Source organism: Pipistrellus kuhlii, unplaced genomic scaffold (genome assembly GCF_014108245.1).
Source record: "Pipistrellus kuhlii isolate mPipKuh1 unplaced genomic scaffold, mPipKuh1.p scaffold_m20_p_1, whole genome shotgun sequence".
NCBI classification, from domain to species: Eukaryota; Metazoa; Chordata; class Mammalia; order Chiroptera; family Vespertilionidae; genus Pipistrellus; species Pipistrellus kuhlii.
In genome coordinates, this window is record NW_023425404.1 from 191,441,829 (window position 1) to 191,453,009 (window position 11,181).

Consider the following 11,181-nt stretch of genomic DNA (forward strand, 5'->3'; position numbering starts at 1 on the left):
TGCTGGCTCCTAACTACTTGCCTGCCTGCCTGCCTTGTTTCCCCTAACCATTCTAACCACTCCCCTGCTGGCCTGATTGACACCTAACTGCTCTCCTGCCAGCATGATCGTCTCCAACTGCCTTCCCCTGCAGGACTGAGGAGACTAGAGGACTGAGGCTGGAAGAGGCAGGGATGAGGGGATGGGGTGTTGGCATCTTTGTGAGGCTGTGGCAATCAATTAGCATATTCCCTCCTTATTGGCTGTGGGTGTCACAATCTTGTGAGGGCATGGCAGTCAATTAGCATATTCCCTCTTTATTATATAGGATATTCTAACTAAATGTTAAAGCCTGAAATAATTACCATTAAAACACTTAGTAAATTTACACGTTTTTCATTATGTTATTATGAGCTTAAACTGTTCAGTTTTCATATGGCTCACATTTAAGATATTTAGCCTAAATTTATTTTCCATGTGAAATTCAAATTCATGTAGAATTTGAATTTATGAGACCTTTATAAGCAAAATTTATATGTGAGACCTTTAAAAGCAAAAGCATAATAGTATGTTTTATGCAAAGAAATTTCAGGCCTATAATCTATATTATATACAAGCTTTTATAAATGAATCAAAAACAAAGTTAAAAATCTACACATCAATATCTATGAAAATATATATAATCTTTGGCCCAGCAATTCCACTCTGGGAATCAACCCTACAAAATCTCAAACATACATAAAAATGTACAAGGAAATTTAATACACTTATAACATCAGTGAAAATCGTAAACACCTAAAATGTCCATCAACAGAGGAGTAAATTCAAACACTACCACACTATGGAATGAAAAACTGTTAAGACTGTAATATATTTATATGCACCAACATATAATGATCTCAGACACCAGTGGTTTAAAAAAACAAACAATTATGTAAAGTGCACTATATTTTAAAAAAGCATTTCTGCATTTAGTATACATGTATGTAAATGTAGAGACAGGTTTGAAAGTATACACCCCAAATTGTTTAGTCATTGATCCAAGGAAATCGCTGATTGAGGAATTAGCAGATAAAAAAGGAAATTCCACATTGTTATTCTATATATATATATATATCTGTATTGGAATTTTAACAAGATTGAATTCATATTTTATTTGTACAATTTTAAAGCAAAATAAGTAAAAATTTGAGTAATTCAAATAATTTAGAAAAAAAACCTGAAAATAAAAAGCCAAACAGTAACAGCTTTAAGTACTGGCCAAAATGTCTACCCTGTCAGTTGGAAAACTAAGGTCCATGCACCAGATACAGCCTATTGGCTGTATTTCTATAGCTTGCAAGCTAAGATTTTTACATACCCTGTTTCCCCGAAAATAAGACAGTGTCTTATATTAATTTTTTCTCCCAAAGTTGTGTTAGGTCTTATTTTCAGGGGATGTCTTATCTTTCCATGTGCTAAGTCTTATTTTCAGAGGATGTCTTATTTTCGGGGAAACACGGTAGTAGTTTAAAATATATATGTGAAAACATACACGTGTAAATATATACATGTGAAAATCACATGAAATTCAAATTTCAGCATCCATAAAATCAATGACAGTGTTATCGAAAAACAGTCACACTTATTCATTATATCCTGTCTTTGCCTGCTTCTGCACTGCCACAGTGAATTGAGTCATTGTGACAGAGACAGGATAGCCCACAGATTCCCACATATTATATATTCCAAACCAAAGGAAAAAATTTTACCTCAGCAAATACTCTGCAAATATCACAGGCTCTGGCAAAATCTGCTCTAAAAATTCTTCACCATTATCTCCTTTTGACCTCAAATATTCACAAAGGACACGCCAATACAAAGCATTTTCAGGAGTTAATGTTTCCATTGGAATCAACTTCCTTCATTTAAAAGGGAGAAAATAAAAGGAAGCATGATCTTAATTCTCAGTTAAAATTGTGAACTAAATATAAAAATAAAAATAAGCAAACTTGATTTAAAACTACCATCCTTTTAAACTGCAAAATCATTAAGTTATCACAAAAAAAAAAAGAATGAAAATATTTAGACAAAAATAAATAAATAAATATCAAATGAGCAAACTATAGGATGCAATGTTGTTCAACTTTCCATGGTAGGTTAATGCAAAAATCAAGTAACAAAACAATAAAAAATGCAGCTAAAATGCATATGAGCCTATCCAATGGTCATAGACACCAGGGGGTTGAGGGCATGAGTGTGGGGGGGTGGGCAGCAATTGAGGGATAAGGACACATATGTAATATCTTAATTTAAAAAAAAATTTTTTAATGCAGCTAAAGTAGTCTATGAAAAAGTAGTGAGTTCTTACACAAGGGAGGAGAAAGGGGGAGGGAGGGATGTCCATCAGAGTAAGTAAGTAAGTAAGTAAGTAAGTAAATAAATAAATAAATAAATAAGAGGGATAAAAAGTATCTATGCAATTTGAAGTAATGGAGGGAGAGGACTAATTTTTTATTAGAGAAGTTCACCAGTATCACATTTCAAACAATGAATACTTTATATACCTGTCATCGCTAATTTTACAGATTTCTGCCAGTTCATTAAGAGGAGTGACTGAAAATAAGGCATTGAGAACAGAGACTGCCACTTCAGAAGAATTTTCCACATCCAACCGATGAAGCAGCTCTAATATATTTCCTTCGCTGAAACGCAGCCAGCCTTGGAGAAGATGCTTTTGTGTTGCTTGTTTCACAGCCTCTGTTAAGTCATTTGAAACATAGGTGAACAGAGGCTCCCTCTAGCTTCCATTTCCTGAATTTTGTCTAATTAATTTACCAGATCAGTGTTAACATAAAGTTGACATTTACAATAAAAATAAAAAGAAACTAAGAGGCAGAATAAAGCATGCCAATGAAAAAAAACACAAGTACAGTGAGATTGCGAAAATCACTATGATGCTCATTTCTGAATAAAATGAGAAAGGTTAGAACCAAGTACACAACCACTATCACAATTTTGTATTCTTTCTTCCCTGGGCTCAGAGAACTTCAGGTAGTATTAATATAATACTACCTATTATTTCACTTGTTGACTGACTTATCTATTACACATGCTGCTATTTGTATTGAATCATACAAACATGTATCACTGAACAAACCTATTAACTTTTAAAGTTATGCTAATCATTGTCCTGTGATATGTTTTCAAACTCAGGTTTTCTTGCTAGAGCAAAATTAAGCTACCTTAGCCTTCTCATACAGATTGGAAATTTAAACTAGATTATTCCTCATCATGCTTATAAACAGATTCTCTAGTTTTAAGAGGAAGAGGAAAAAACAAAAAAAACAAACAAAAAAACTAAGAAAATTATAGTAGTACTAGAGGCCCAGTACATGGATTCGTGTACCAGTAGGTCCCTTGGCCTGGCCTTCGGGGATCGGGCCGAAATCAGCTCTCCGACATCCCCCAAGGGGGCCCGGATTGCAAGAGGATGCAGGCCAGGCCTAGGCACCCCACCAGTGCACGATTGGGGCCAGGAAGGGACTGGGAGGGCCCCAGGGCATGTTTGCCCTGTCTTACCCAATCCTGATCTGGGCTGGCTGGCCAGGGAGAACTGCAGGAGGACTCCAAGGTGTGTCCAACCCGTCTCGCCCAATACCGATCAAGGCCAATTGGGGCCGGAGAGGGACCAAGGAAGGGCTCCAGGGCTTGTCCAGCCAATCTAGCCCAGTCCCAACCGGCCGGACCCCAGCAGCAAGCTAACCTACTGGTGGGAGCATCTGCCCCTGGTGGTCAGTGCACATTACAGCGACTGGTTGAATAGTCAGTCAAACAGTCGGACACTTAGCATATTAGGCTTTCATTATATAGGATGACCATTCCTGACTGTTGTTTCTAAAGCACAGAAAACATTCATATCAAGATACACACAAAGGGGATAAATAGCATTTTTACTTTATCCTCACCCCAGGATATGATTTCATTAGATTTTTAGAGGAAGGGAGGGAGGGAGGGAGGGAGGGAGGGAGGGAGGGAGGGAGGAAGGGAGGAAGGGAGGGAGGGAGGGAGGGAGATACAGAGAGACATCAATCAGTTGCTTCCCTATCCCAACCCCCCACTCCCTGAAGAACTCACAACCTAGATATGTGCCCTGACTTGGAATCCAACGACAACCCTTTTGTGTATGGGAGGACGCTCCAACCAACTGAGCCAGCAGGCCAGGGCAAGACAGCATTTAATAAAGGAGAGCTAAAAAAGAGATCGTGCCCTATTTCTGTGTAAATTAGCTCTATAGCCTCCCCACCTGTAAAACTCAGGAAAATTGAAATGAACTCTCTTCCTTCTAAGTATCAAGATCTCTAAGTTTGAACTCAAAATCTACAAACGTTTTATATATGAAGATGTCTATCTTACCTGCTCGGTCATTAAGACCTTGTTGAAGGAGCATTACTCTCTGAGCAATAGACATGGCTCTCATGTGAACCTTTTCACCTAAAACCTTAAAGAGATAATATTAAAATGATCATTTATCTCAATATAGTTTACATTTCATAACTAGCAACAACGCCTTCATCTAAGAAAATGACCCAAAATCTAAAAAAAAAATGAATATCTGGTAACACAGTTAATGCAATAAGATTCTACTTAAATTACCTATGCTCTCTGAACATAAAAATCTCAATTAAAGAAATCATTATTATTTGCCAAATATTTTTCAAAGTATTTTTAAAATATGGCTTTTTGTCTTTTAAGAATATGCCTACACAGGATATTGAACTTATTTACCTGATAAGCCAGCTTTCTGACAGCCTCTTTCACATCCTTGGTGCGTCCTACAATTTTTGACAAAGTCTTTCCTGATGGTATAATACATGATAGCACTGCCCTCCTAACTTCTGGATTTGAATCATTTTCAATCAAAGTAACATATGCTAAAAATAAAACAATATATTTTAGTACATTAAATAAATGTTTCCTTAACCATCGTCATACGATCACACATTTTGATATTTAATAGTATCTTTAAAATGATAAAAATATCACTTTTTAGTCTGGCATATGTATGCTAGCTGAAGATTTTCTTCAGTCAACTTCCCTTAATAAGGACAGAATAGGAAATTACTCAATGGATTGAGCACGAAGGCTAAAGCAAAAACAAACAGCCGTAAAGATCATTGAAAATCCACCATCAGGATTACAAAGCTGCTACTCTTCAAGATTTAGAAGAATGTCTAGTATAGCAGGCAGTTTACTTTTAAACTGATAGGGCTTTATGAAAAGCCATTACTATTTTGATTTTTAATGAGTTCTAAAAAGAAAGAACTTCTGGTTTTACTCACCTAAACAAAATCCATTCCTGAGTTTAAATATGTATTTACCTCTACATCTCAAATTTTGTCCAGGTTCACAATCAACTACATGTTTATTAAACACTAGAGGCCTGGTGCACAAAATTCATGCATGGGGAGGGGAGGTGTCCCTCAGCCCAGCCTAAACCCTCTCCAATATGGGTCCCCTCAAGGGATGTCCGACAGCCTGTTTAGGCCTGATCCCAGTAGAATCGAGCCTAAACGGGCAGTCAAACATCCCTCTCACAATCCAGGACTGCTGGCTCCCAATTGCTCATCTGCCTGCCTTCCTGATTGCCCCTAACTGCTTCTTAATGCCAGCCTGATCATCCCCTCACCACTCCCCTGCCTACCTGATTGATGCCTAACTTCTCCCCTGCCAGTCTGATTGCCCCTAACTGTCCTCCCTACAGGCCTGGTCGCTCCTAACTGCCCTCCCCTGCTGGCCATCTTATGTCCACAAGGGGGCAGGATCTTTGACCACAGGCCCATACTCTATCCACTGAGCAGGGTTTTTTTTTTAATCATTTATATAAATATATAGTTCATAATAAAAAAATTACCGTATTTTTCAGACCATAAGACGCACTTTTTTCCCCCCAGAAGTGGGGGGAAAAAGTCCCTGCGTCTTATGGTCCAAATATAGCCTACACATATACTTTAAAAAAAAAGTTTTTTTACTTGCCCAGCTCTGTGTGGTCTCTGTGTGCTTGCCCGGCTCTGAAATGGTTCTAAATGCTGCTGTTTACTTTACAGGGTTGATTACATGTGTTTATGACTGTGATGTTGGGTTTTAATGCACATAAAATATTTTAGGACACTATTTGTTTCAGAATCTTTTTTTCTTCATTTCCCTTCTCTAAAAACTGGTGCGTCTTATGGTCCGGTGCGTCTTATGGTCCGAAAAATACGGTAATCTACTGATAATTTAACAAAGTCAATAAAAACTGAAAAAGGATTTAGTAGCAACACATACCATTAGCCACTGGGCATTCATCATCTTTGGGATCCTGAAGTCTTGAAAGAGCCAGAACTGCCTGTATCCTCACATTTGGAATTTTATCTTTCAATCTAATAAGCATGGCTTCATTAATCTTATCAAACAAATCATCATCAATCTGGGCATTTTCTGGCATATTTCCCAAGAGTTTGTTTATGAGCTGGCATACTCTAAATCTAACAGCATTGCTGTTTGCTTCATGAGACTGAAATGGATACAAACCAAACTGTAGTCACAGTCCATTACTAAATAATCACATGTCAATCACATATGTTTAGAAGTTAAGAAATTATAGCAGTAATTAAATACTTACAGAAAAACTGTTCCCTTGATCCTTCACACTGCCAACCCAACCTCCCTAAACCTCCAGACCTGCAGGAGATATCCACCCGCCCCCTCCCCACCCAACACTGTGCCAGGCAGCCTCAGTGCCAGTAATCATTTCTCTCCCAAGTTCACGGTATACAAAGGATGCATGTGTACTAAAAATATATCACATAAGTTCTCAAAAGCACAGACTGAAGTGTTTGTTAAATTATAAGAGCAAATTCCTCTTTGTACGAACTCTTCTAAAGTAGATATAATATATGGAACTGGTTCAGAGAGGTCATTAAAAATGTAATGCTGGTGTTATCTTAAAAGTCCACTTTTTATAGGGTATGGGGGGGTGATGATGGATGGAGACATGACTTCGGGTGGAGAACAAATAATGCAGTGCACAGATTAGTGTTGCACAACTGTGCACCTGAAACCTGTATAATTTTGTTAGCCAGTATCACCCCAATGAAATAAAATAAAAAATTTAAAAAGATCCACCTTTTTATCTTAACGACAGTTTCAATGTTTCCTATAAAAAGCAGATTCGATCACAGACATTTTGTCATTTACGTAGTATTTCAATCTCTAAAATATACAAACTCCCCTGCACCTTTTAATATAGTAAAATGTTCTGCAATTACTGCCCCCAAGTTGTAGTTTTCATCATACCTTTAACAGAAAAGTACACAAATAATTTAAAAGTCCACCATCTTCCTCCTCGTTGTCTTCCACATCCGATTGGTGAAATGAAGTAACAAACTTCGCTGCAAACTCTATTACCCTCTCCACGGCAGGCTCACGTTTGTAGACCACCATGGCATACTTAAGGTAATGAACGAACTCCTCGTGAAAAATTGCTTTATCCTCCGTCTGAAATGCAAACGAAACCTTCACAAACTGCACAGATAAGATCCTTATTTTACCAACGTTACTCTAAGAATGCTGAATGCCTTAGCCATAACGCAGACAAACTAAAGTCATTCAGAAAACTAAATCATCCAAACTATCAAAGGGGAACTTGCGTGAATTTCTCTCCTGAAATATTAATTTATCCCGGGGGTGGGGGGCGGGGAACAACCATGTATTTTGACAATGAAAGGATTCCCACCCCACCCCCCGCCCCCCACCCCCAGCATCCTTTCATTCTCAATACGCCTGGGTATCACTTTCGTAAAAGTATGCTTCATGAACTCAAGGTCACCAGTGGCTTTAACACTTCATCATCTGTAGCCTTTCTGTTTACTATAACTCTCACATCTGTCTCCTGTCTTCAACTCGTATTCTACTGACTTACAATTTTTCTTAGACCCCAGAATACTTTATTTCCCCGAAATTCATTGTCCTCGTCCTCTCAAGGCTCCACTCAAAACAAACGGTGTGTACATTTATAGGAAGAGCCAGTCCCAGTGATTAACTTGCTATTTGGTGATTTGGTTCCATTTAACCATGGGGAGGGGTGAGAACGGATGGCTGATGGTTGGCGGTGTGACCCACAGCTCGGGGTCCACCCAGCTGGTGCCAGGCCGCCTCCATTCTCTCCCCAGTTAGTTCAGCGCCCACAAGGGGTAACGGTCCGCCCCGGAGGCGGCTGGGGAGAGCGGGGTGAGGGGAAGGCGGGGTGGGCGATGGTAAGACGGGAGGGGGGCGGCGATCTCCGCAGGCCGGAGGTTGGAGGAGGGTGGGCGGGAGGTGCGCCGAGTCCGGGGCTTCCGGGAGGGCCGCGGGCAGCGGCCGCCGAGGGCCTCGGGGTCCGGCGCGCTTACCGTGCGGTAAGTGCGACTCAGCGCCACCACCAGCTTGGCCTGGTTCTGGTGCGGCTGCTGCGCCAGCTGGAAGGCCTCCTTAATGGGCAGCAGCCTCTTCTCGGCCCCCATGGTGGCGCGACTCCGCGAGGACGAGTCCTGTCGGCGCTCGGCGGCAGCTCGACCCACTGAACACCAGCCAAACCCGCTCAATCCCCTCCGACTCCCTCCTGCGGGCCTCAGGGCTCGCAGGGCGTGATTACCGCCTAGCGTTTAAATAACTCCCGCGGGAGAGGCGAATATCGCGAGATTGCCTAGAGGGCGGCGGGAGGCGGGAGGTGGGAGGCGGGGCCGAGACAGCGGCGGGAGGCGGGGTCGGGAAGAAAACCGACCTCCAACGTAGCGGTTTGGGCGCATGCGCTAAGGGTTTAAGCAGCCGTTGTCAGGCAGGAAGTGACGTTTCTAAGAACAGGAGGGGCGAAGGCTCGCCCGGAAGTAGTGCCCGATGGACAGGGCGAGTCGAGTGGCCGCGCTGGTCTTCGCCAGAACGTGCGGCGGGGCGTGAGGCGGAAAGAAATGCTCCTTGGGTGAGAAGGGCAGTCTGCCGGGGGGATCCCGCGGAAGGGGAGCAGGGAGCTGGGAGGGGGGTTCGTTGGAGCCCGTGGAGAAGGGAAAGAGCGGGCGCGGAGGGCAGGGCCGCGGCCGGCTGCTGCCGCGAAGGGAGACGGGATCTGCAGATGGAGGCGGCCGCGGCCTTTCCCAGCCTGGGCCCTCGGCTGGTGGGAGGTCTGCAGAGGGGGAGCTAGGCGGCCATTCAGTGTAGATGCAGCTGCTCTACGGGGGCCTCCTTGCGAGGCCTGGTTCACAAAGGTGGGCACCGACCGGGTACTAAACGGAGGCAGAATGGCACCAGCGTTCACAGGGTGGTTAAGCTAAAGAAATGTTTGTTTGTGTGTGTGTGTGTTTGTGTAAAAAGGAGTCCTGCCTTCAGGGGGAACTGAGCCTTTAAACTTTTTTTAATGGAATTAATTGTATCAGACCAGAGTGAGCATCTCAGTGCTCACAGCCATCTAAAGAAATAGGTTACAGCCCGGCCTCGGCCGATGAACCAGGTGGGCAGGGTTCGATTTGGGTCAGGGCACATGCCCGGGTTAGAGGCTCAATCCACTTTGGGGGGCGTGAAGGAAACAGCCAGTCAGTGATTCTCTTCATTGGTGTTTCTCTCTCTCTCTCTCTCTCTCTCTCTCTCACTCTCTCACTCTCTCACTCTCTCACTCTCTCACTCTCTCTCTCTCTCTCATCCTTCCCTCTGTGAAATCAATGAAAAGTCTATATTTGAAATTTTGACACAACGTTGCATTCAATTACGCACTGTTTTTATATACCTACTATTATATAAATGTCACACATGTGACAGGTAAAAACATGCTTTTTTGGAAAAACAGCGCCATGTGTTGGACGTAAAAGCAACACATCTACTGTATACTAAATATTTTACGATTCCATTTCATAACAGTGTTTCCGATTACATTGTTAAATTGAATTTTCATAGATTTTGAGTTACTTTCATTTTGATTTAATTATTTCGTGTGGCATTGCGTTGGAATTGAGCTATGTCGTTTACCATAGCGTTTGTTTCGTGAGTATAGTTTATTTGTTTATTTTTTCATTTTGTTTTTTTTTTTACTGTTTTCTTATTTTTCAGTGCAGCTGGCGGTGGAATTGAGGTATGTCGATTGATCTGCATTTGAATTGAAATATTTCTTTAGTATTTTTTTATGTTTTGTTCTTTTGTTTTTAGTTCATGTTTTTTCCTTTTTTAATGTTTTGCAATTTTATATATTTTTGTTATAACTTTTTTTTTCAGTGCAATCGATCTGCTTTAGTTCATCCAAATAATGCCTCGCAGAAAATCAAACCTAGGTCGTCGTACTCGCGGAGCAGAAGCGGTGCGACGGGTAATTGCAAATCAAACTGAGGAAGAACGGGCATCAGCAAACGAGAGAAACAGACAAAGAATGGCTCAAAAACGTGCCAAGGAAACTGCAGAGCAACGTGCAGCCAGACTTGAGGATGCACGGTTGCGAGCACGGCGATCGCGTTCTGCAGCTTTAAATCGGCTTCGTTCTCAGCAGAATGAACGCCACAGGCTGAGAGTGCCGGAAAGACTTCAACGCAAAACAGCAGATCAGTATCAAACACAACTCCGTGCTCAGCAATCACGCGATTGCCATCGCCTTGCATTCCAATACAACCCAGCTGATGATTATAGTTTGAGCTGGCATATTCTCATCGGCACTGTGACTGAAGTGTGTCCTTATTGCAAGGCTCTGAAATTTAATGCAGAAACAAAAGGAATGTGTTGTGTCGCCAGAAAAATTAAGCTACCTCAACTTGGAGAACCTCCAGAACAGGAGGTTTCAGGCAAACATTACCTGTAATTCCTCAATCGACACCAGCGAATGAAATAAATGCTTGCATGAAATACTCTACTTTGTGGCGACACGAAAAGGCGTTAAAATTAACTACAAATATGCGTGTCCAGCTGCAAAACGATCAGCTGAAATATTCTCACATCAATTGCTGGAAACTGGGAACGGAAAGGTGCCAGTTGATCTGACCTCAGGATGAATTTCATTGCCTCAATTTCTTCAATTTAGTGACTTCAAAAGAAAAATTGGTTGAAAAAGTATTTCCCAATATTCAAACCAATTATAAGAATTACAGTTGGGCATTAGGAAGAGGAGGATCCAAGATGGCTGCACAGGTAAACACCTAACCGCAGCCACACACAACAACTTTAATGAAATAC

The 11,181-nt window shown here is 41.6% G+C and overlaps 2 protein-coding genes across 4 annotated transcripts in view; one reads left to right on the forward strand and one right to left on the reverse strand.

Moving 5' to 3' along the window:
* Nucleotides 1-8,634, reverse strand: part of NCAPG (non-SMC condensin I complex subunit G) — a 27,517-nt gene extending 18,883 nt beyond the window's left edge. The window contains exons 1-7 of the mRNA XM_036419935.2: nt 8,391-8,634; nt 7,297-7,497; nt 6,286-6,514; nt 4,747-4,892; nt 4,375-4,459; nt 2,526-2,718; nt 1,731-1,880 (exon numbers count right to left, since the gene is read on the reverse strand). Coding sequence (XP_036275828.1) covers nt 1,731-1,880; nt 2,526-2,718; nt 4,375-4,459; nt 4,747-4,892; nt 6,286-6,514; nt 7,297-7,497; nt 8,391-8,501 — 1,115 coding nt within the window. The 5' untranslated portion in view covers nt 8,502-8,634. The remainder of the gene's footprint in view (nt 1-1,730; nt 1,881-2,525; nt 2,719-4,374; nt 4,460-4,746; nt 4,893-6,285; nt 6,515-7,296; nt 7,498-8,390) is intronic.
* Nucleotides 8,635-8,761: 127 nt separating this feature from the next.
* Nucleotides 8,762-10,854, forward strand: LOC118725424 (stress response protein NST1). 3 transcript variants are annotated; one of them, XM_045573871.1, is made up of 3 exons: nt 8,762-8,956; nt 10,075-10,096; nt 10,237-10,854. In XM_045573871.1, exon 3 carries the CDS (start codon nt 10,268-10,270, stop codon nt 10,808-10,810), a length of 543 nt encoding a protein of 180 aa, XP_045429827.1. In that variant the 5' UTR covers nt 8,762-8,956; nt 10,075-10,096; nt 10,237-10,267; the 3' UTR covers nt 10,811-10,854. The 3 variants fall into 3 exon arrangements, with proteins under 3 accessions (XP_045429827.1, XP_045429829.1, XP_045429831.1); XM_045573873.1 differs by having other exon boundaries at nt 10,080-10,096; XM_045573875.1 differs by lacking the exon at nt 10,075-10,096.
* The last annotated feature ends 327 nt before the right edge of the window (nt 10,855-11,181 follow it).

Coding starts and splice junctions, on each gene's coding strand:
- LOC118725424 (XM_045573871.1), top strand. CDS start 10,268: ATGCCTCGCAGAAAATCAAACCTAGGTCGTCGTACTCGCGGAGCAGAA.